Source organism: Haliotis cracherodii, unplaced genomic scaffold, assembly GCF_022045235.1.
Source record: "Haliotis cracherodii isolate W230 unplaced genomic scaffold, xgHalCrac1.p SCAF_13, whole genome shotgun sequence".
NCBI classification, from domain to species: domain Eukaryota; kingdom Metazoa; phylum Mollusca; class Gastropoda; order Lepetellida; family Haliotidae; genus Haliotis; species Haliotis cracherodii.
In genome coordinates, this window is record NW_027266268.1 from 17,579,722 (window position 1) to 17,603,450 (window position 23,729).

Below are 23,729 nucleotides of genomic sequence, written 5' to 3' on the forward strand. Positions count from 1 at the left end.
ACGTTATCCGAGTGGTTGGTGGTCTCAAAACGGACCTCCTAATAGTATAGTATACTCAATATTATATTTCAGGTTTGTTGTCTTTGTGTGCACAAATCCGACAGATAGCAAACCTAGTTCTATCTTATTGGGTAGATATTATTTCTTTTATTGCAGGCCTAATTTGGAATGTCCAAAAGCCTATGGTAGATGTGTAATCTATATCTGAATTTCAGGCTTCAACAAAACATGAATATAACACCGAGTGTCCTTGAGCGCAGTGTCAGGTTATAACGCCTCCGCATGACAGTCAATTTGCCATGTAGCACCTCATGACTATACCAACACACAGATACGCTGACTGCATCTTACGATCAAATGGGTATCTTGGTTTTTAAAAAATTCTTAAGTTCATGTTCGTTGCTCTATATATTAGATCAAGTCATTCACTTCAAAATGACCAAGTCCAAGGCCTTATTTCAATAATAGGCAGAAAGTCTTCTGAAGCCACGGATGCGCTTTTTAGACAAGAAAAGATAACCCTTCTTAAAATCCGGACAATCCGGACATTCGTGATAATAAAATCAAAACCGTTTTAACGTATACAACAAAATATGTGTTGTCCTGAAAAGGTCGTTGATATAGCATGTATCTGAGACCATATTATGAGACATTCTGTTAACTCTCCAAGAAATAAGCAGTTTATAAACTTAGAAACCCCGTTTAGACATGGTGAATGCGTCACAGATCGTGTATTGGTATGGTCGTTGGTGCTACGTGACCCCTTACCAGGTGTCTTGCACGTCAGGGAAATGGGTTGACGGGGATGTGAATCATCCTTTATGAGGTGGAGCGAAGATATGGCCGGATTGTTTTCTGACATTCTTCGGAAGACAATTTCTCATTTTTTAAACATCTTATCTTTTATGTTCATAAATGTTATATCTTCTATTCCATGCTTTGGACGGACTGACGTCTTTCTTCATTTTCTGAACAACTGCACTTGTCACAGTTGGTCTTGGTGGCGAGTAACCCATTTCGCTAGACATGACTCTATATTCGCCACATAGAGCTACATCTGGTGTACTGCATGTACTGCATAATCACCATTATTGCATAAACTTAGTATAATGCCCTGAGACACGTGACTCATAGTTGCATCCTCGCATATGTGGGTTTTACAGTACCTTTTCGTAAACGTCCATTAAAACAGAGATTGACTTGTCCGGATTTGTTGATTGCGTGTCATCGTACCCTGATGTCGTTGAATGTTGTTCATGCTTTCAGTCACTGGTTTGGTTTAAAGGCCACTTAATGTATTGCGTACGCCGACGGCGCGGTACGTTGCTCATAATGTTAATCACTGGTTTGCCTAGTCCAGAATGATTACAGGTCGGCGTCACGAAGCTTAAATGTTGTTGAACAACACACAAACAAACCAAACGATTTATCCAAACTAGTAATTTAGGTAATAATTATATTCTTGTACAGACAACATAATAACATCACATTTCAAATCTATCCACACTCGTAAAAAATAAATGAAAATAAATCCAATTCAGTCAAAAGACAATCAACAGTTTAAAATCCCCCTTGGCAGTGCGGGTTAGAATAGGCCCGTTTGAGGCGACAAAATGGAACGCCTGGTCAGCCTCAGTGACTTGGGTGATGTCATGTCATAATATCAATCACTGGATTATCTTGTCCGGATTATTTACAGGCTGCCGTCATACAGCTGGAATATTGCTGAGTGCGGAGTAAAAACAACAAGCAAACAAACATTTAGAAACATTTTAATTTTTAAAGTTCAACATCGTTTCATTCGTGTTCTTTTAAAATTCCCAACAGAAACACTTTCCGAGAGATGTCGATTTCCAGTAATTATTATTACACTAAACTACGTTTATAACGAACACGCTTATAACGAACTGACGGATATAAACGAGCTGTTTTTGGTCCCGTCCATTTGCTGTATATATGCTGTTAGTATGCATATAACGAACTACGGTTATAACGAACTACATTTAGTGGTCTCTTTGAGTTCGTTAGAACCATAGTTGATGTAAAAGCATAAATATATAGAAAGGCATTTGGTCATATGTTTTCAAGACACTGTATTGATATGCCATAACTCCCCAACGATAAACAACACATACACGTGCATCATCTATTGTATTTCAGAACATTTATTCAATATTAATTCTCTGTGGTGAATATGTTTCAATGCATGTCCAGAGAACTGCTTGCATCTCCTCTTGGTACCAGTGTTCAACTCTATTTGCATGCTGTGCGTATTACTGTCAGCGGAATATGAAACTAGTATTGGGTAGTGACTTATATTTGGTAAAATGCACCTTTCGGATATTAATAATTGATTTTAATTTTTTTCTCATATTACAGAGTTGAATGAATATATCGACACAAACTGTGTAAATGAATACGCTAGATTTAATACACGGTGTCCTTGGTAGAGATAGCTAGAACGCCCAATACTTCTGTGAATACATCTATACATAACACGGTATGGATATCAATATTAATTTACAGGCAATATACAATTTATTGCTGTCCATAATGTAAACCGCATTTAGGGTTAGTTATATATTCTTTGCAAAATAACAAAAGAATAACTTGTAATCCGGCTGATTATTAGAAATCGTGCAATCAATGTAAGCTTTTCATCAAAAGGGGTCTATTTAGATCTTTTAAAACTACATTCGAGAATATCCATGTATCGCGGACTCTTATTATTTGAAAATTACACAAATTAAATGTTGATTCCGATACTTCATCATATTCGACACAACATTGTGAAATTCGCTTTGTGAAACGAGGCTTATTGGGGGACTTACGGCAGACGTGGTGTTGTGGTAGCTTTGTGAAACGAGACCTATAAAGTGAATTACGACAGACGTACTGCGAAAATCAATTTGTGAAACAAGGCCTATTGAGAGATTTACGACAGATGTATTGCGAAGATCGTTTCCTCGTCTTAGTGCTGTGTGACCACTTTGTGAAACGAGGCTCATTGACGCGATTACGACAGACATAATGTTGTATGACCTCTTTTTAAATGAGATAAACTGACGAAATAACGAAAATCATGCTAAAATTTGTTCATGACTCAATTCTCTTGTTCTGCTGCCGTGCGCAGGTTACCCGTACAGCCGGACTTCCGCGTCTTGTACCGTGCGATCTTTGCTAGGGACGTCTCTCCTAAATAACGATAAGAATATTCAAAACGAAATATATGAATTCAACAGTTTGCTGATTATAAACATGACCTATATTACTTAAACTATGCTTCTATTAATATTGAAATATATGATTACCATGCATTTCTTTCAAACAAATTTGTTTGCGAAGTGTTTGAGACAGGTGTCACCGCTATACATTGCTGACACATAGAAACAGTTAGATTGAACCTTTTGGTAAAGTGATCTTATTTACCAGTACAAGGTTAAATATATCAAGTTTACAATTAACACATATACCAAGTATATAGTACTGACCTCCATAACCTATTTATGTTCATGATTCTTCTATACATATATACATTTATTTAAACACGCAAATTATGAAATATCCGCTTACTTTGGTGGAGGAATTTATGCTTGCACAGGAATCGATTTGTTATTTCTTGCCAACTACATATTTCAGTATTTGCTCTTGCATAATTATATATTGTTGTTTACAAACAACTTATCTGTTAAATATATATTATATATATCATATCACCTTTTCGTGAACTGTTGTAATTGTCATGTCAGTGAAGGTGTAATGTGGTTTAACGTCGCGTCCAAGATTATTGCACTTACAAAGCGACGCGCATGCACATTGTCTGTGTGTGTGTGCGCGTGCGTGCGTGCGTGTGTGTGTGTGTACTAGTCCGGACTGATGCCGATTTATAGTGCTAGCCCACTGAGATACCATGCCGCAGTTTAACATGAATACCCCACTCAGGCACAGTATACTGACTCAAGCCGACCAGTCCTTGTTTTAGCCCATTAAGACAGGGTAACAACAAGTACCATCTTTTAACGTATTTGGGTATGACGCGGCCGGAGATCGGACTCCGGAGACTCTACAACTAGACCACGGAGACGGTCTATTAGTTAAATCAAAGATCAACGCACATGGTATCTATATATTGTAGGTTAGATAACTATATTTACATTTTGATTACAGTTATAGCTATGATGGAAATAATTTGAAAGTTAGCAAATCGATTTATTATATATATTCTATTGTAAGCAGATTAAACTTATGACTTATGTAAATAAGAACCGGCTGAGTATCGCATTTTGTAGTCTCATGTAAACTGAAAGACGGTTTTGTTTGCAATAATATAATATAAAACGTATAACATAACTGACAGTGTATATTGTAGAAGTATTCTAATAGAGGGCGTAGAGACAATGTATATGACGCGTGTTTGCAGAACACTTCCCCATGAGGTCCTAAACAAAAGTAATGAAATTGTCACAATAAACTAACGTGTTGGGTAAAGAAACGAGGGACGGTGGGGGTAGCCTATTGGTTAAAGCGTTCGCTCATCACGCTAAAGACCCGGGTTCGATTCTCCACATGGGTACAATGTGTTAAGCCAATTTCTGGTGTCCCCTCCATTATATTGCTGGAATATTGCTAAAAGGGACATTGGATATTTTTAAAAATAATTTCGATTAAACATTGTTATTATTCGCATTCCGGCCCAAACCGAATGGCATTTTACGGGATCTGCTGATTTGTGCCGAATGCAAGCAATGCCCTACATTAAGGCCTATGTGTTCAATTGCAGGGTGTTCCAGGCTTTTCTCAAGGCCAAGGAATATGGAGAGAAGATTATCTCGGACATTGTGGAGACCTGGTACTTGATCCTCGTGTAAGTACCATAAGAAAGTACCGTTATTGAGACCATTTCTGAAGAGAATAAGACACGTTGGCATATACAACGACACCTCGTTAATACGTACGCGTCCCTCCGCGCCTTGATGACTACCTCTAGGAAGTCTACGTGGATGCCAAAGGATATGAATGAGTATGAGTAGGAATAATAAATTCGGACCCTGGTCTATCCGCACGATTTTACTGGGAAGAGCAATGTCCGGATAAACGAGTTTCGCCGTGTATGTAAAAAATATTTTCTCAAAAACTTCATTTCATACGCATAACAGTCGGGTTGGAATCAACTGTTTTATAACTTTAAATAAGTGAGTGAATTGGGTTTACCGCCGCTTTTAAAAGTATTACAGTTATATCGCGGCGTGTAACTTTAAATGAATCAAAAACAACAAAAAAAGTAATCACTCCTTTGCAATCATTGTGTGTATGTACAAGTAGCATATTTGTTAGCTGGTATCATTGTCATCAATTACTGTAGTTTTTAAACATTCTAACAATTTTTTAACAGAGTGCATTATACTTGTAGGTGTCTGGTGTTGACGATGATTGTCTCCCTTGTGTACATCGTCATTATGAGATGGATAGCCGGATTCATGGTGTTCTTCAGCCTCGTCGCCTTCGTCGGCATCTTCGGCGCAGGTCAGATATATGCAGTTGCATTTAGTTTAATTCATAAGGTTAATTTATTCATTAATTTGGTATTCTGTCAGGAGGGACCCGTCAAGATCCGGGGTAGAACATGCTTGCCGTAAGGGGCGACTATACTTGAGGTAAGGGCGGCTAACATGATGTCAATCATTGGATTGTTTGGTCCAGGCTTGATTATTCACAGACAGGCGGAGCACGGCTGAAGATCCGGGGTAGAATAGGTCTTCAGCAAGGCATGCTTGTCGTAAAAGGCGACAATGCTTGTTGTAAGAGGCGACTGACGGGACCGGGTGGTTAGGCATCGCTTGGATGATGCATGTCATCGATCCAAATTGCGTGGATCGATGCTCGTGTTGACAATGATTGGATTAACTGGACCAGACTCGACTATTTACAGACCATATAGCTGGAATATTGCTGAGTGAGGCGTTTAACAACAAACAAACAAACTCTGTCAGGAGGGGGGCGCTGGGGAAATAAGGCGAGGTTCGAAGGTGCTACAATTGGCTGTACACAGGTGTGCCATGAAGACATGGGTTCAATTCGAGGAAGGGCGTTGCAAAACTACTGACGTCAATGTTGTGAACATCAACATCTCTGTCAGATATAGAAATGTCTGGCATATAAACCGAAAGACTGGAACACAAGAGGTCCGAGGCAAGAGCGTCTATTAGCCTGTTTATCAAAGTATTGTAGAAAATAGGTTTTGATTGAGGCTAGTGGACACGCTTGCCTCGGGGAGATGACAATATAGATACGGAAAGGCTCAGAAATAACCTGTTTGAAGGGTTAAAATTCCTGGTTTTACAAGAATCGGTCCAGTTCGGCTGGTGACCTAACCATTCTTGGACCAATAGGGTAACCGAATGTCCTAGAGTCATTTAACTTAAGATCACGTGGGGAGTTTTCTGTCATTAAATTTTCACAGTTAATTCACTCTGTTTTTGTCTTTCTGGCGTTGCTGTGGACATCAACATTTTTCAGAATTGCCAACTTCGATTCAGTTTCATAAGGCCATGACTTTTAACCAATATTGCGAAAACAGTACATGTTCTTACACCTTGTTGGCCGTGGGCTGGCCTAGTGGTTATAGTTTTCGCTCGTCACGTTGATTCTCCACATGGGTACACTGAGTGAAGCCGTTGTTATTACTGACGTAGTGCTTAAAATATACTACTCGCTCGCTCTTACACCTTTCCCAATGTTTTATCTAGGCTCCGGCTACTGTTTCTATCAATGGTACTACTCCCGAGGCAGCCAGGAATCCTACACGATCTACATGGGGGGTCTGACCTTCACTTTTCAGAAGGAAAAGCTATTTCTCGGATGCGGTAAGTGATAGAACTACTTCCATAAATAGTTCTCCGACGCCATTTTGTATAGCCGATGTAAACGCGATTAGTAGGCGATTTCTGATTGGTCATATACAGACAATTGCTTGACAAAGGCTCATGCATCGAATATCTATTTGTAAACATGAAAATGTTGGTGAAAATATTGACAAGAACAGAGACTGGTTTTATTTCTTCCCAACTGTTGCTGCATTCACACACACAGGCTTGTCTTGACAAACACGAGTTTGCAAACATTTATTGTCCGTGTTATGGTGGCCCATAAGGGACATGGAGTCTGTTTTTCAATATTTTGATATTTCACTTACAGTTATCGTAACCTTTTGCAAATTAACACGATTTGTCATATAAATATGTGATAAATCATGTATAAAGTAGATATTGAATCGCTGAAAAGTGAGGCGAAAATGTCAAAAACTAAAATGAAAATATCAAAAGCAAAACCGAAAATGTCAAAAACAAAAGCGAAAATGTCAAAAACTGAAATGAAAAAATGATAATATTCACACCGCGGTGGAAATAGTTTTCTGTATTTTCATTTTAGTTTTTGAGTCCTTAATGAAGATTTCATTATTTAATATAATACCGTAAAGTGTATTGACAAGTGCATGATCTGATCAAAACCATGGCACTTGCAGGCATAACAGCGGGCGCCATTTTCCTCATCGTCATGCTCATCCTGCTCTTCCTCATCTCCAGGATCCGAATCGCCATTGCTCTCATCAAGGAGGGAAGCAGGTATGTGATGAAGTATTATATACTACTGAAAAGAAGTTCTAGAACACCCGATTCTTTCATATTACGATAGTTAATCTGTCAGCTGAACTGTAGTAATATGTAGTAACTTCTTTTCAGTCGTAAATAAACTAGTTGTCAAGGCGAGGTTTGCTGCCACCAGCATGTAGTACTGTTTATAATTTCACAAAATGATAAAGATCAACGACCTCCCACTGTAAGTTACGAGCCTTCAACTGCTGTCAACTACTAAACACGCCACACTCACTCGTTTTCTGAAATAATCAATCACGTATAAGCGAATATTTTTTATTATTAGTCATTTGAAGTAATTTTCTGCAAACGTTTGTATTTTTTAAAGTTTTTTTTAAAGTGATGTAACAGACCCATTGTGCCAAGTGCAACCCCTTGCTTAAATTTGAATACTAACATTACTGACCTTGATCAGTGGGAGCATGGTGGATCAGGCATCGTAATTTGTTAAGTAGAGTTGCGTCCCTTGGTCGGTCCAGGATATACTTATCGTTGTTTCGAATATCATATTAGACCCAAATATAATGACACCCGTGGTCGTGGCTTTCCCCAAAGTCGTAAACATCTGTGACCTTCGCCACTTCGGGCTTTCCGACCACGTAAATTAGAAACGCCTTGATATAACAGACTCAATCACAAGAAGTGTCCGAAACATTTTCCTGGTAGAGAATCTGACGTGTTGCCTTATCATCATCTGTATCTGTGAGTAAGATAAATTCAACGTCATAAATGGCACTGACGTCTTCACGTCCCCTTGAATAGTCGATGACATCATTGGTAAATCCCTGGCTATTTTTACCTCCGTCACAAAAGAGCTCACTGTCATAGATAAAATTTGGGTCGTGAGTGAGATAGATTTAAGACAGCTTCAAGAATGACTCTTATGGCAGTCGTACGCTTCATGAATACGCTGGTCACAAGTGGCTGCTTGTTTGGCTCGGTAACTTGGTTGATTGCGTGTCATCGTACCCCGACTGTGTGGATCGTTGCTCATAATATCCGGGGTAGGACAGGTCTTCAGCAACCCATGCTTGCCGTAAAAGGCGACCATGCTTGTCATAAGAGGCGACTAACGGGATCGGGTAGTCAGGCTCGTTGATTTGGTTGATGTATGTCATTGTATCCCAATTGCGTGGATCGATGCTCATGTCAATCAAGTTCAGACTCGAGTATTTACAGGCCGTCGACATATAGGTGGAATATTGCTGAGTGCGGCTTTAAACATGAACAAATTTAGAACATGTACACTATATGTGACCGCTTTGTATTTCAGGGCAGTGGGGAACATGATGTTCACCCTCGTCTGGCCGATCTTCCCCTTCATCCTACAGCTGGCCGTCGTGGGGGTCCAGCTGGCCATCGCTGTGTATCCTTGTTACCATGGCAACAATATATAGCTACACCCTTGTGAAGAGGCCACCCTTAATCTTATACATTGAGATCCGGGTTATGAAATATCCGGATTAAGGAATGAATACTGAGTGATATAATTTCATTTAGGGAGCCGTTGATCGCCCTGGAGACGGGGGTTCCAGATTAACGAGGATTAATAACTTAACAATATGATTTTATGATTACCGTTTTTGACATAGTCAATAATTGATTGTTTACCCAAATACTGAATTCTTCGTGACATAACTATTCATATTTGGGACAACTGTTCTTACCAGGATGCATTTTATTTTTTATTTTGTCTTCTTTATTCTTCTGTAACTGCCTGGTCAGGTTATTTTTCATTTAACAAAAATGATATCCGGTCATTGTTGATTACGGAATATTTTGTTCAGGTGCATTGAATAATGCTCACTATATTGACCACTAGTTTGTGTATTTCGCACCTAATTACCCAACAAACTCTTTAATGTAATTGTGAGACTGAATTAGTTGACGTGTTTCGATTATTCTGTTATAAACGCTCGTTATTCTCATAATACCCCGCTTGCCTCGCTTGGTAGGTCGTAAACAAATACATGCTATTTATTTGTTTGGTGTTTTTATTCAGGTATATTTTTCACGAATGTAGCTAGCCAGGGGGTATAAACATTAATAATATAAATACTAACATTGCTTTGTGTTTCTGGTAAACCTGTTTGAAAGTGGGAAAAAAACATATCATGATGCCAATAACAAAATATTGAAATAGGTATTGCAATGCAGATCTAAGAATTGTAATATTGTTTCAGTTCGGTGCCGTTCATGGAACCGCTCAATATCATTCTAATATATGATATGATCATATATTGATAATGGATAAGAAAAATAATGGATATTATTTGGTAGTGTTGAAACAATATATAGCCCAGGTATCAAAATAGGATGCTACATATAGATTTGTCTTAATTGAATTAGGTTATATTTTACTGTTATCCTCAATACTTCAAGGGTTAGAATACACTACGTTCCTCCATATACGGCTTAATAGTGACGTGTGTCTATAATTCGTAGACTAAATGTATATAAAGACCCCGGGGTATTGTAACATCCTACTTATGAGATGTGACCCGAATGCAGAGCAATAGGATTACGTCACTGGAGGTTCATAATACTGAAAATCAAATACCAATTTAATAGTAATACTGCGCCAGATATTCACCATTAATATGCACGGGGCGGTTAGTTAGCTCAAGCGTTCGTTCGTATCGACGGAGACCCGGTTTCTATTCCCCATTGGTACAATGTGTGAAGCCCATTTCTGGGGTCCCCTGCTGTGATATTGCTGGAGTATTGCTAAAAGCGGCGTAAAACCGTACTCCCTAAATATGGTATAAACCTTAACTGGCTAAAGCTACCTCGCGTCTATTGGACGGAACCAGCAACTTGGCCAGAACAACATCACGTTCGCTAACGGGACTGTCAACGAGGACTTGGTCAAGCAGACCACTAAAAACCTGTTCCAACAGATACCCTGTGACACAGATGTAAGTATACGTGATTGGGGCAGGTTGCACTTTTGTATCGGCCCTGACCATGTTTTTGTAATAAAAATTGTTTGAATGGTGGGTGATCTCGCATGCTTACCCTTTTCGCTGATTAACAGTCATCCGTTCATATTCTGTAAATTATGTGTTTGTAATGAAATTAATTTTCATCACTATCTTGAAACCCTATAGGATATGTTTCGATGACGTTTTGAATTTAAATACTTTTTCAAGTAGTGTGCAATGGTTACGACTCAAACGTAAGTGCTTTCTTCCCACATTAATCTGTCACGCCGCGATATATCGGGAATACTGTTAAAAGCGATGTTAAACCCAACTCACACAAACACACATTTTCTTTTTTTTTTTATAACGTTAGCGCGTTGTCAAGAAGCATGTTTGTATCATTCTGATAAAATCAGACTGTGTGAGTTGGTGAGTTGGTGACAAGAACATTTTCATTTTCAGACGAATGACACCACTCTGGGAAACGTGTGTGGTTACTTGAAGTATGGGCGCGGAGAGTAAGTCACTCAAACATTCATTGTAAACCGGACCGCCTCCGTGGTCTAATGGTAGAGCGTCCGCCCGGAGAGCGGAAGGTCCGGGGTTCAATCCCCGGCCGCCTCATACCAAAAGACGTTAAAAGATGGTACTTGTTGTTACCCCGTTTGGCTCTCGGCTAAAACAAGGACTGTTCGGCTCGGAGTCAGTATACTGTGTCTGGGTCGGGGGTATTCATGTTAAACTGTGGCATGGTATCTCAGTGTGCTAGCACTATAAATCGGCATCAGTCCGGACTAGTACAAGCAGCCACAAACACACACATACACGTGCATGCACGTCGCTATATAAGTGCAATAATCTTGGACGCCACGTTAAACCTCATTTCACCTCACCTTTATTGTCAACCATTCAGTGAGTGAGTGAGTTAATATTTGAAGTCACATCGGCATTGTTTCAGCCATATCGTGACTTGCAACCATTTAGTACATGTGATGACAGGGAAATTTGCTAGCCTTGTGCTAAATGTTTGCTCGTCACCTCGAGGCCACGGTTCCATTCCCCACATGTGAACAACGTTTTAAGCTTTTATTGGTGCCCTCGCCGTGATACTATTAAATGGTTTGAAAGCGGCGTTCCACAAGGCTCCTTTATATAACATAAGGGTGGCTGTGTAAGCCTTGTGGTTAAACATTCTCTCGTTGCCAACGTATACAGGTTCAATTCCCTTAGAACAATGTCCGACGCCATTTATGTCAACCTTTGACGGTTACTGTAATATTGCTGAAAGCGGCATAAAACAATACGCATCACATGAAGATAAGCACGATACTGTATTTCAGCTTCACCATCTACCTTCAAATCTACAACATCTTCATGCTGTTCTGGATGGTCAACTTCGCGGTGGCCCTGGGTCAGATGACCCTGGCCGGAGCCTTCGCCTCGTACTACTGGGCGTGGGACAAGAGCAAGGACATCCCCGCGTTCCCCCTGGCTAGTTCCTTCTGGCGGTGCTTCAGGTACGTACACTGCAGATCGACCGGCGTGTGTTTCAGAAAGACTGTGTTTAAAGACCGCCCACACTGAAACAACACGGTGCGGCGCGGTGCGGCGCGGCGCGGCACGGTGCGGTGCGGTGCGGTGCGGTGCGGTACGGCGCGTCTGCTTAAATAACCGGGTCATTGGCTTTTCAATAGCAACCTTGATTAACGGAGCGTGTCAGAAGTGTCTGAATAAAAATATCGATCGCTCAAAATGTTATTTTTGTTGAGTATATAGGTCCCGAGTAGCCTGTGCCTGTCATGAGATGTGACTAAATGGATCCAGTTGTCAGGCTCGGCGACTTCCTTGATTGCATGTCATCGTATTTCAATTGCGTGGATCGATGCTCATAATGTCAATCACTAGATTGTCTGGTCCAGATTCGATCAATTACAGACCGCCGTCATATAGCTGGCATATTGCTGAATGCGGAGTTGAACAAAAAAACAACAACAAACAAATAAACTATTTCGTGCATCAATGATCGAGGTCAATCACTTGATTGTCCGACCCAGACTCGATTATTTGCAGACCAGTGTCATATAGATTGAATATTGCTGATTTAAAAATAATATGTTTCTGAACTGCTGCTATGATGCTGCTTGAACGTGGGTTGAACAAACGTTCTGTCGTGCTCTCCGCTTCAGTGTGTCCCGGACCGCCTCCGTGGTCTAGTGGTTGCACGTTGCTATATAAGTGCAATAATCTTGGACGCGACGTTAAATCCCATTTCACCTCACCTCTGTGTGTCCCGGCCTTCAGATGTAAATCTTCGTGGAGAGCTGATGGCGCAGTTGTAGTTTTGACATGATGTCATTCTACCATGAGAGAATGTCATGTGTCGGCGGCGATAATGAGCCTTTTGTTATTTTGAGTGGGTTGGCAATTTGGATTAATGACTAAACTGTTTTAACCTTCAAATAGCAGTACGTTGCTTACGATATAGTTACACAAATACTACTGATTTAATATCCCGTAGTAATTTAGTAATTTTCGCAGAAAGAAAAAATAAATTCTTTTGATATCACTACAATTTTTTTTTATAAAATAGAGGTTATTTCAAGTGCCTCGTGGAATATCATGTTGCTCTCATCGAATGACGGGGGAAAAGAAATATTTTTACGTACGCCACTCTTGAAAATATATCCTTTTCCCCCGTCGCTCGATGAGAGAAACATGATATTTCACGAGGCACATGAAATATCCTATTTATTTGTACATTTTGTGTAGTTGTCTACCGAAAATAATTTTTGTCATTACAAAAGTAAAACCTTGAAACGTTGATTCTCCCTATCTTACAGTCAGGGACGTTTCACTATCCCTTTGTAAGTGCGACTTTAAAAGTAGTTCCGAGTTTGCAAATCAGCAAAAATATAAACAAAAGAATACCAAATATTTGAGGTTGAAGTTCTTTGTGATACATTTCGATATTATTATATACAAAATCAACTTCAAACAAAAATATTCCTGAAAGCTACGAGACCGCCGTAGGAAACGAAGGAATACACGTTGGTCAAGTAACAAAAATGGCGCTTTACGAAATAAACTCGATTGACGATTTAAATGAGAAATTTACAGTAACTGTTTATAAAGAAACATTTTTAAGAGAATATCCAACGACAAGAAGCGATATAAAATCCATAAAATGACCATCTTGTCAATGTGGAACTAACGTAAAAAGGGAGTCAACAGTTTGTGTACGGGCCAGGTACTTACGATAAAGGGAGATAATTTGAGGGGAGGTAATTCTTGGAAGGCAATATTTCCGTCAAAGTATAATATCCACTGCAGTGAAATATCAAATGGTGTGTTCACTGCAGTAAAATATAAAGTGTTATGTTCACTGCAGTGAAATATCATGTGTTATGTTCACTGCAGTGAAATATCATGTGTTATGTTCACTGCAGTGAAATATCAAGTGTTATGTTCACTGCAGTGAAATATCAAGTGTTATGTTCACTGCAGTGAAATATCAAGTGTTATGTTCACTGCAGTGAAATATCAAGTGTTATGTTCACTGCAGTAAAATATCAAGTGTTATGTTCACTGCAGTAAAAAATCACGTGTTATGTTCACTGCAGTGAAATATTAAGTGTTATGTTCACTGCAGTAAAATATCAAGTGTTATGTTCACTGCAGTAAAATATCAAGTGTTATGTTCACTACAGTGAAATATCAAGTGTTATGTTCACTGCAGTAAAATATCAAGTGTTATGTTCACTGCAGTAAAATATCATGTGTTATGTTCACTGCAGTGAAATATCAAGTGTTATGTTCACTGCAGTGAAATATCAAGTGTTATGTTCACTGCAGTAAAATATCACGTGTTATGTTCACTGCAGTAAAATATCATGTGTTATGTTCACTGCAGTGAAATATCAAGTGTTATGTTCACTGCAGTGAAATATCAAGTGTTATGTTCACTGCAGTAAAATATCATGTGTTATGTTCACTGCAGTGAAATATCAAGTGTTATGTTCACTGCAGTGAAATATCAAGTGTTATGTTCACTGCAGTAAAATATCAAGTGTTATGTTCACTGCAATGAAATATCAAGTGTTATGTTCACTGCTGTGAAATATCAAGTGTTATGTTCACTGCAATGAAATATCAAGTGTTATGTTCACTGCAGTGAAATATCAAGTGTTATGTTCACAGCAATGAAAATTTCTCAACTTCCGAAAACTCAGTCTTTCACACGGTCTGGTAATATAATGAAGAAAATAATTACTGGAATGAGTTATCATGCCAGACGGGAAGACATAACATGTTTATGTGAATGTATTCGTGAATCATGTATTGTGGAACAAGTCCCGAAAGATCTCCCTCAATCCAACTACAGCAGCGGTTGATTACTTTTTATCTTACGTCCCACGCTGTTGTGTTTATAGTGTTAATGCATGCTATGTATGAACGCTTCTCGACTCCAGGTATCACCTGGGCACCCTGGCGTTTGGCTCTCTCATTATTGCGATAGTACAGATGATCCGGATCTTCCTGGAGTACCTGGACCACAAGCTGAAGGGGAGCGAGAACGCTGCGGCCAAGTTCTTTTTGAAGTGAGTTCCACAAGCCTGGTAGTTATTGAATGAACCTGCATGTTGTACACAGATGTCTGATAGTTACTGAATAAAACTGTCTCTTGTCTGCAGATGTCTGATAGTCACTGTATAAAACTGTCTGTAGTCTGCAAATGTCTTATAGTCACTGAGTAAAACTCTCTCTTGTCTGCAGATGTCTTATAGTCACTGAATAAAACTGTCTCTTGTCTGCAGATGTCTTATAGTCACTGAATAAAACTGTCTTTTGTCCACAGATGTCTGATAGTTACTGAATAAAACTGTCTCTTGTCTGCAGATGTCTTATAGTCACTGAATAAAACTGTCTGTTGTCTGCAGATGTCTGATAGTTACTGATTAATAATGTCTGTTGTCCACAGATGTCTGATAGTTACTGGATTAAACTGTCTGTTGTCTGCAGATGTCTGATGGTTATTAATACTGTCTGTTGTCTACAGATATTTGTTAGTTCCAGAGTAATACTGTCTGTTGTCTGCAGTTGACTGATAGTTACTGAGTAATACTGCCTATCTTCAAATAGTCTGATAGTTACTGATTATCACGATCTGTTGTCTGCATATGTCTGAAAGTTATTGATTAATACTCTCTATTGTCTGCAGATGTCTGAAGTGTTGCTTCTGGTGTCTCGAGAAGTTCATCAAATTCATCAACAAGAATGCCTACATCATCGTAAGACGTTGATACCACGTATTGAGTGTAATATAATAACATATATTTACAAATTTGTAAACAGGCGTAAAACAGAGATATTTTTGCTCTTGTGATACAAATATAAATGCGGAAGGCGTAGCATGATCATGTACGGTATGGTAGGGGTCAGTGTTAGGCATAGCTGTGATCATGTACAGAGTGTAATGTGTCATGAAGGTTGTGACGGGGTCTCCAGACGTGTCCTGGGTATGACAAGATGACAAATGGCCCCAGAAGTGTTGACCTTTGCGCTCCCTGTTTCAGACCGCCATCTATGGGAAGAATTTCTGCATGGCAGCAAAAGACGCCTTTTTCCTCATCCTCAGGAACGTTGTCAGGTACGGGTTTACTCACTAACCCTGCAGTCTTCAGCAACACCCATACTCGCCCTACTAGGCGACTATGTCAGTAAAAGGCGACTTACGGGATCGGATGGTCAGACTCGCTGACTTTGTTGATGCATGTCATCAATCCCAAGTTACGTGTATCGATGCTCATGATGTCAATCACTGGATTGTCTGGTCCAGACTCGATTATTTACAGACCGCCGACATATAGCTGGAATATTGCTGAGTGCGGCGTTAAACAACAAACAAACAAACTAACTTACCCTCTAGCATATGTGAATATGAGACAGACACAGTATATCGACTTCAGTGCACCGTCGTTTGAGACGCCGCAATTCCCTGTAAAAAGTTACGTCCCTTAGGCATTCCAGGATCCCATGATCGCCCTGATTATGATTCTTGTTCCCCACCATACTCATGGGTTCCACCGGCGTGGTAAGCGTCCAAGACCTGAATCTTTTGGGGCTTTCCTCCGTAAATACGCTGACATGCCGTGATATGACTGAAATAGTGTTAAAAGCCTCGTTACATATCACTCACTAACTCACTCTTTTATTGTTTCGCGATCTTCTTTTGACACTGTAATGTGAATATGTAAAATGCACCCAGGTTTAGTTTCCCGAGCCAGCAAGCGCAATTTCAGGTATACTAATTATATATACTAACGGTAAATCAAAGAATGAAGAAAGTTAAACCCAGTCATGTCAGGACAGTCTCCCAGTCGTCCGGATCAATGGGAGTTATGTCCCTTCGTACATACTCATTCAAACTCCTTCGCAGCGCGTGACACCTTCGTTACACTTTCGGTAAAGAGAGTTCCTCGAACGGGATATCGCTGTGAGGAGTTGGATACTCATTATACAGTCGTTGCCAAACCAAGGCGAGAAAGACGGAGAGTGTTAAGTTACGATGCCTCTAAATTGTACAATGTTCCCACTTACAGGGTTGTCGTAATAGACAAGGTGACAGATTTCCTGCTCTTTATCGGAAAACTGGTGGTCGTTGGACTTGTAGGTGAGTAAAAAAATGTAGGAATTAATTAACTTAAGGGAAATTCCCATTTTGATAAAAACCGTTTCAACAAGCCAAACCAAACGAATTTAACACCTTGATGCTTTAGGTGGGTAAAATAAAACATACATATTCACAAAAATGTCTATCAGAATTATTTGTTACTAAATCACACTTCACAGGACGGATTAAATGATTTTGGGTGGGGTTGTTTGCTAGTATTCATTAGAACCTATATACTCACAAGCAAGCTGTCGCCAACATTGGTATTACATTAGATGGTTGTAGTATTTGCAAGGGAGGATACGTCAATAACGCTGTAACATGTTGGTCTACAGGAGCGGGCTCCTTCTTTTTCTTCGATGGGAGGATTCCGTACTTAGCCAAGTACACTCCTAACCTCAACTTTTACGTTGTCCCAATTGTGGTGAGTCGGTGGTTACATTGTAATATCATCTAAGTAAATGAATGTTGTTTTACGCATGGCGGATGTTGGTTATATTTGCCAATTTCGTATATCCGATTATTGGTAATGTCCGCCTGTTGGGTATGTCCGACTTTGTGACATCTGACTATTGTTGGTATCCGACTATTGGTTATATCCGACTATAAGTTATATCAGACTGTTGGTTAAAATCTGACTATTGTTGATATCTGACTATTGGTGAATACTGACTATTGGTTATATCCGACCATTGGTTATATCCGATTATTGGCAATATCTGACTATTGGCAATATCCAACTATTGGTTATATCCAACTAATGGTTTAATCCGACTATTTGTAATATCTGACTTTTGGTTATGTAAGACTATTAGTAATATCTGACTGCGGGTTATATCCAACTATTGGTGATATCTGATTATTGGTTATATCTGCTTTTCCTCGACTGTTCGTTAAAGGCGTCTACTCACTATATGTGCTTTACTTGTTTCAAGATGCTAACACTATTTATTTGCAGGTGGTCATAATTGGCAGCTACATAATCGCAGCCTGCTTCTTCAGCGTGTACGGGATGGCAGTGGACACACTCTTTCTGTGTTTCTGTGAGTCACTTATACAGTTACTTAACACTTGTATACTGCTGATAATAACTAAATTGAGAAAAATAATCAGAATCAATCTGCATATGGTGCAGGCAATAACATCAGCAGGGTGGAAGGTCCACTCATGGGCCGGGTGAACTGGCATGTTTACACACGGAATCATCACCATCACCATCATCATCATCATCTTCTAAACATCATCATCATCCCCATCATCTTCTAAAAGTCATCATCATCATCACCATCATCATCTTCTAATCATCATCATCATCATCACCATCATCATCATCACTATCATCATCTTATAAACATCATCATCATCATCTAACCATGGTTATTATCATCACCATCACCATCATCATCTTCTAAACATCACCATCATCATCATCGTCATCATCATCTAACCACGGTTATTATCATCACCATCATCATCTTCTAAACATCATCATCATCATCATGCCACGATTACTATCATCACCATCCGCATCTTCTAACCATGATGATGATGATGATGATTATTGCTATTCTTATTATTATCATTTCAGTGGAGGATCTGGAACGTCACGACGGGTCAGCAGACAAGCCGTACTACATGAGCAAGGAGATGATGGGCATCCTTGGGAAGAAGAACGCCATCCCTAAGAAGAATGACTGACCAGTGACACTTCGCTGATAGGACGGCACAGCTGCAGCGTCCCTGACATTCTAGATGAACCTTAGATAGTTGCAGCGATAATTTGAACCTTTGTTTCCATGGCAATTATTTGCACTCTGCTGTGATACTTGTATATGCCTTGACTCAGTATTGTGTACAAACATATTTTTATCAGAATAAGATTATTATCCACAATGAGGGCAACTATCGGTTTGATCAAGGCCCTCATTAGGGATACTTAATAATACTCGTGTGTGAAATGGAAATGACAAGTTTGTATACATATTTCTATTTCCCCTTTCTCTGAACAAAAGCTAGTTTGATTTATTTTCTAGTTATAGGGGCCACTGAACGAAATTCCCTGTGATCTTTTTACGAAATCAAATCGCTGTTTTATAAAGCAATGTGATTCTCAGTTGTAACTGGAGAAGAAGAAGAAGACAATGATCTTGTCAGATTCACAAGCCTATCTTGAAGCGAGGACGAATGTTTAGATTCAATGTAAATGCGCTTTGTAGAAATGTGTATGAGATTCTTAGCAATGTATTGTGGGTGTTGGGGCTGCAATGACTTACATCAGACATGGCGACTATGCTTGTGGTAAGAACAGCTAACAGGATCGGTGGTCAGCCTTGCTGACTTGGTTGATTCATGTCATCGTATGCCAATTGCTTTGATCAATGCTCATGATGTCAATTACTGGATTGTCTGGTCCAGGTTCGATTATTTACAGACCGCCGTAATATAGCTAGAATACTGCATAGTGCGGCGTTTAACAACAAACAAACAAACAAACACGAGACAAAGTGGTCCTCTTAATGGAGAACCACATACCATACAGAACCCTACTTGTATGTGGTCTACAAATATATAATACTGCCTTGCTCTATGATAGTAAAAACCCAGGTATCTATGTCATTTTAGCAAAATATACCAAATTCAATATCTTTCGTTTTTGACAATTAATATTACTTTTCAAATCAGTGGTCACCATTATTCTAAATTAATATACTGGAAAATATGTTTGTTGCAAACATATTCCATTGGGCGTAAAGTAGTCGTAATGGAAGTTATATTAATAGAGTGGAGGTTTGTGTGTAAAACATTGCATCATTGTGTTTTTGTTGTGAAGTAGGTGTATTCACTAGTGCTAGTGTTGGTTCAATCTTGGTATCTAGGCCCATCACGACTTTATGAAATGTGTAAATGCATTACTGCAACCAGATACACAAGTAGAGACTTGGAGTTCAGTGTCGTGACATTCTGTTTACAAACAACTCTTCTTGCCATGGAAAATATGCATTTTTATCATTTAAGATATTCAACAGATTCAAGTCCAAGACAAATGTCAGTATTCCCAGCTTAACACCTGGACATAATGTGTCAGCATTCTTTATAAATGTCAACTCGATACAGAAAGCATTATTTCACACAGTGAAACCCCATTAATTCGGACGATTTCCAGTTGATCCGTCCTGATTAACAAATGTCCTGATTAACGTATTCTTTATAAATGGCAACTCGATACAGAAAGCCTTATTTCACACAGTGAAACCTAATCAATTCGGACGTTTTCCTCTTGATTCGTACTGATAAACAAATGTCCTGATTAACGAGTCTTTGTCAGAGAGTAATGTTGTATCTGTAGGCGGTCCCAGGGTAATCAGCCGGAAAACGGGATGTCCGTACTAGCGGGGTTTCACAGTATTCAGTTTACAGGTGTGGACCCTTTTGACAACCCCCTGAGCTGAACCTTGAGTGCATAGTGTTTACTCTGCAGCCGTGTCAGGGGGGAATATTTTAATATCTTGTCTATATATTTTTAATAACGAATCTTTCCAAATGGCAGTAATGGTTAATGTTCATATACCTTGGTTGAATAGAATAGTGTTAACTTGAGTAAGCTGTCTTGTCAGTAGACGTGATTTTATTCTTGAAATAGTTGTCTGGCGTATGTCATGACAATGGAATTTCTGTATAATAGTAACTTTATTAGTTAGAATTCGTTTTGAACAAGCAACGCTAACTTCAAACAGTTAAGGGAGTGAAATACATGTGTAGTGGAACCGACCATTTTATATTGTGGGAGGGGGTGTCTGGAATGTTTGTCAGAGGTAGCACTTTCTCGGCTTTTGATTCATGACATAATTTGTCACCAGAAAGGATAGGCTGAACACTTTCATGTTCCTTCTCAACACATTTTCTTCAGGACAGACAAACATTTATCTCTTTTGTGGAGGCAAGATTGTTTTTTAGTATGCCCTCCCCTCCCCCCCCCCCCCCCCCCCCCCATTCAAATGGTAGGACCCTTAGGCTTCTACCGCTTCTTCATTCGTGGCCAACTCGTGGTGCAGGTGACGGAAAGGGGCGATTGGTGCCGAATGCTGCTTCTTACTATTGCAAGCACCTTCAGTGTGTATAATGCTTAGTTTCATCCACCCTGTCTACTGATGACTCTATTCTACGAAAGCAATACTCTATATTCACGCTTTGGGTAACCACAGTTTGACAAACACGACGATTCATGGGTGTTCCGTGTAGTAAAACATAAAACCAAAAATGTACATTTTTGTGATGAATAATTATATTCCTTGTGTACTCCTGTGTATATTTGTAAGTATGGCTTTAAACTGTATCTATTCATTTTCTTATAAATGTATGTAAAGTATATCTATGGAAACAAATTCGTGCAATCATGTTCATCTTATCTACGTTCTAGGTGAAAGGTATGAATCTAAACACTTGACAAATTTTACTCTTTTTAAATACATTGCGTGTGAAGTCGTGCATGTTGTAAGAACCAGCTTCAGACGTACTGAAACAGCGTTACGTTTGAAAGTGCCCGGGGCCCACTTGTACAAAACGATCTTAGCGCTAAGACTATTGTAAACCTATGTTAAAGTATGGGAGTGAAGATCATCTTAGCGCTAAGATCGCTTTGTGCAAGTGGACCCTGGTAATTTGCAAGTTTTTCAGTGACATCAGGTAGAAATGATACGGTATTCAAAACGTTCGAATACATGTGTCGTGTATGTATGATTCACTGACGTGTATTGTAGCGAGTATCAAACTTTCCACAAAAGCAGGTGATTTTCCTCTGTATATATGCTAGCGGGTGTTAAGATATGTCCTTCATACCTGTATGGTGGGTAATTACGCCTTGTATATAATGTTATGTTATGTAATAAAGTTAATTTATAAAAGATCGTACCACTTATGTGACTGACATAGTCGATGATACTTTGTTATATAAATGTTATAAACAATCAGCGAACCCATTTTTGCTCCTGAAGCTGCACTTCGCAAGTAGGTATTTTGAGGATATTTGTCCTGTTGGCGCTACGAGACTCACACTTCGTTATCCCTGAATGAAAGACCTACACATTTTTGTCTACTCAAAACACCGTTCATTTTTACACCCAGCATGTAAAGTGAACGATTGTATTCCAATCCCTGAGAAAAAATATCCCCCCTCCCCCACACGATGTTCGGGAACATATGATTTCGTTTTTAAAATTACCCCCTTCCTTCCGAAATTATCAAATGATTAGCTTCGAAGTTAATAGGAATATAGTGCATAACATACTTTCAATTAATTAAAATAAAGTTTGTTCTCTCTAGGAAGCACCGATACGTGTTAATGTTCTTTCGTTGCGTGACTTATGCTGGTCAGTATATGGTCAAGCGCTTGAACTCTATACCAGCAGTCAGGGTTTTCAATGTTTCACGTATATCCTGTGACATTGTCTTTCTGTTCTGATGGTATTTCCGTCCTTAATATGCCTTATATTCTGTACATATATATTCAAACTGAAAACTACTTGTATTTTCCTAATAATTCCTATTGTTTTACTTATGTTGTGAACAAAGCCAAACATCTTACATGTTTAAAGCAATGTGCACTGACCGCTTGAACACAATGTTGACCGCAACATGCTGCCTATCCCCCCTTGAGGTCAACCAAGAACAGAAGTAGTTCGCGGAAGGAGTCTTTAATATTATTCCAGTTGTTGATGGGAACGGTTGACGTAATGGTTTTAGCCTCTCAGTGCGCTGTACAGAGTTGCGTCCCTTTGTTATGATCCTCTGGTCTTCAGTTCGATTCCCTGATTCGCCTCCAATATGACGCTTCATCTGTCATCTCATTGTGTTTGAGGACGTACTTGAAACCAAATTTTCCCTCAACCTGCTCGTGGAAATTATCGACTTCTTTGCTTCTGAAGCTGATGTTGAGCCTTAGGATGGTGATACAGTGAACCTCGATAACTCGAAGTCCTGACTATACAGAATGTATCGAGTCATCCGTAGTTCGACACGAGCGCTGAGGCTGACGATGATTCTGACGGAACCAACAGATACATATACTACACAAAAGAAGTTATAACACCCGATTTCTTTAACAATAGCAATATGAAAGAATCGGACTTTCGTTAAATTATTTTGAGATATATACATGGCGTTATATGATAAATCGAGTTCCGAGTTAGGTTTCACGGTATATAAGGCAGCATAGGAATGATTCTGTGATACAATCATACACGAGGCGAGCTCCAGTCAGGGGCCTCCTGGGTAAAATATTTTGTGCTGATTCAGCGGTTCACATTTCTTCACCTTGTAATGTTGACTGTTTCTGTTTCTTGTTACTGCTGTTCAATATTTCATGAAATAAATATCTTTTGATATTCCTGACTTCAGGTTGTTTTTCCTGACATCCAACCGGGGCGGTGGTGTAGTCTAATGGTTAAAGCGTTCGCTCGTCACGCCAAAGACCTAATTTCGATTCCC

General features: G+C 39.4%; 1 protein-coding gene across 3 annotated transcripts in view; it reads left to right on the plus strand.

The window, feature by feature from the left end:
* LOC139459690 (choline transporter-like protein 4) overlaps nucleotides 1–23,626 on the plus strand; it is a 66,903-nt gene extending 43,277 nt beyond the window's left edge. For 2 of the 3 annotated variants that reach the window (XM_071241311.1, XM_071241313.1), the window contains exons 9-24: nucleotides 216–266; nucleotides 4,781–4,864; nucleotides 5,411–5,523; nucleotides 6,747–6,863; nucleotides 7,523–7,622; nucleotides 8,926–9,018; nucleotides 10,438–10,570; nucleotides 11,039–11,094; nucleotides 11,917–12,093; nucleotides 15,046–15,174; nucleotides 15,795–15,864; nucleotides 16,150–16,223; nucleotides 17,176–17,246; nucleotides 17,582–17,670; nucleotides 18,205–18,289; nucleotides 18,835–23,626. In XM_071241311.1, the coding sequence (XP_071097412.1) occupies nucleotides 216–266; nucleotides 4,781–4,864; nucleotides 5,411–5,523; nucleotides 6,747–6,863; nucleotides 7,523–7,622; nucleotides 8,926–9,018; nucleotides 10,438–10,570; nucleotides 11,039–11,094; nucleotides 11,917–12,093; nucleotides 15,046–15,174; nucleotides 15,795–15,864; nucleotides 16,150–16,223; nucleotides 17,176–17,246; nucleotides 17,582–17,670; nucleotides 18,205–18,289; nucleotides 18,835–18,944 (1,552 nt within the window). In that variant the 3' untranslated portion in view covers nucleotides 18,945–23,626. The remainder of the gene's footprint in view (nucleotides 1–215; nucleotides 267–4,780; nucleotides 4,865–5,410; nucleotides 5,524–6,746; nucleotides 6,864–7,522; nucleotides 7,623–8,925; nucleotides 9,019–10,437; nucleotides 10,571–11,038; nucleotides 11,095–11,916; nucleotides 12,094–15,045; nucleotides 15,175–15,794; nucleotides 15,865–16,149; nucleotides 16,224–17,175; nucleotides 17,247–17,581; nucleotides 17,671–18,204; nucleotides 18,290–18,834) is intronic. The other variant, XM_071241314.1, reaches the window with a different exon arrangement.
* The last annotated feature ends 103 nt before the right edge of the window (nucleotides 23,627–23,729 follow it).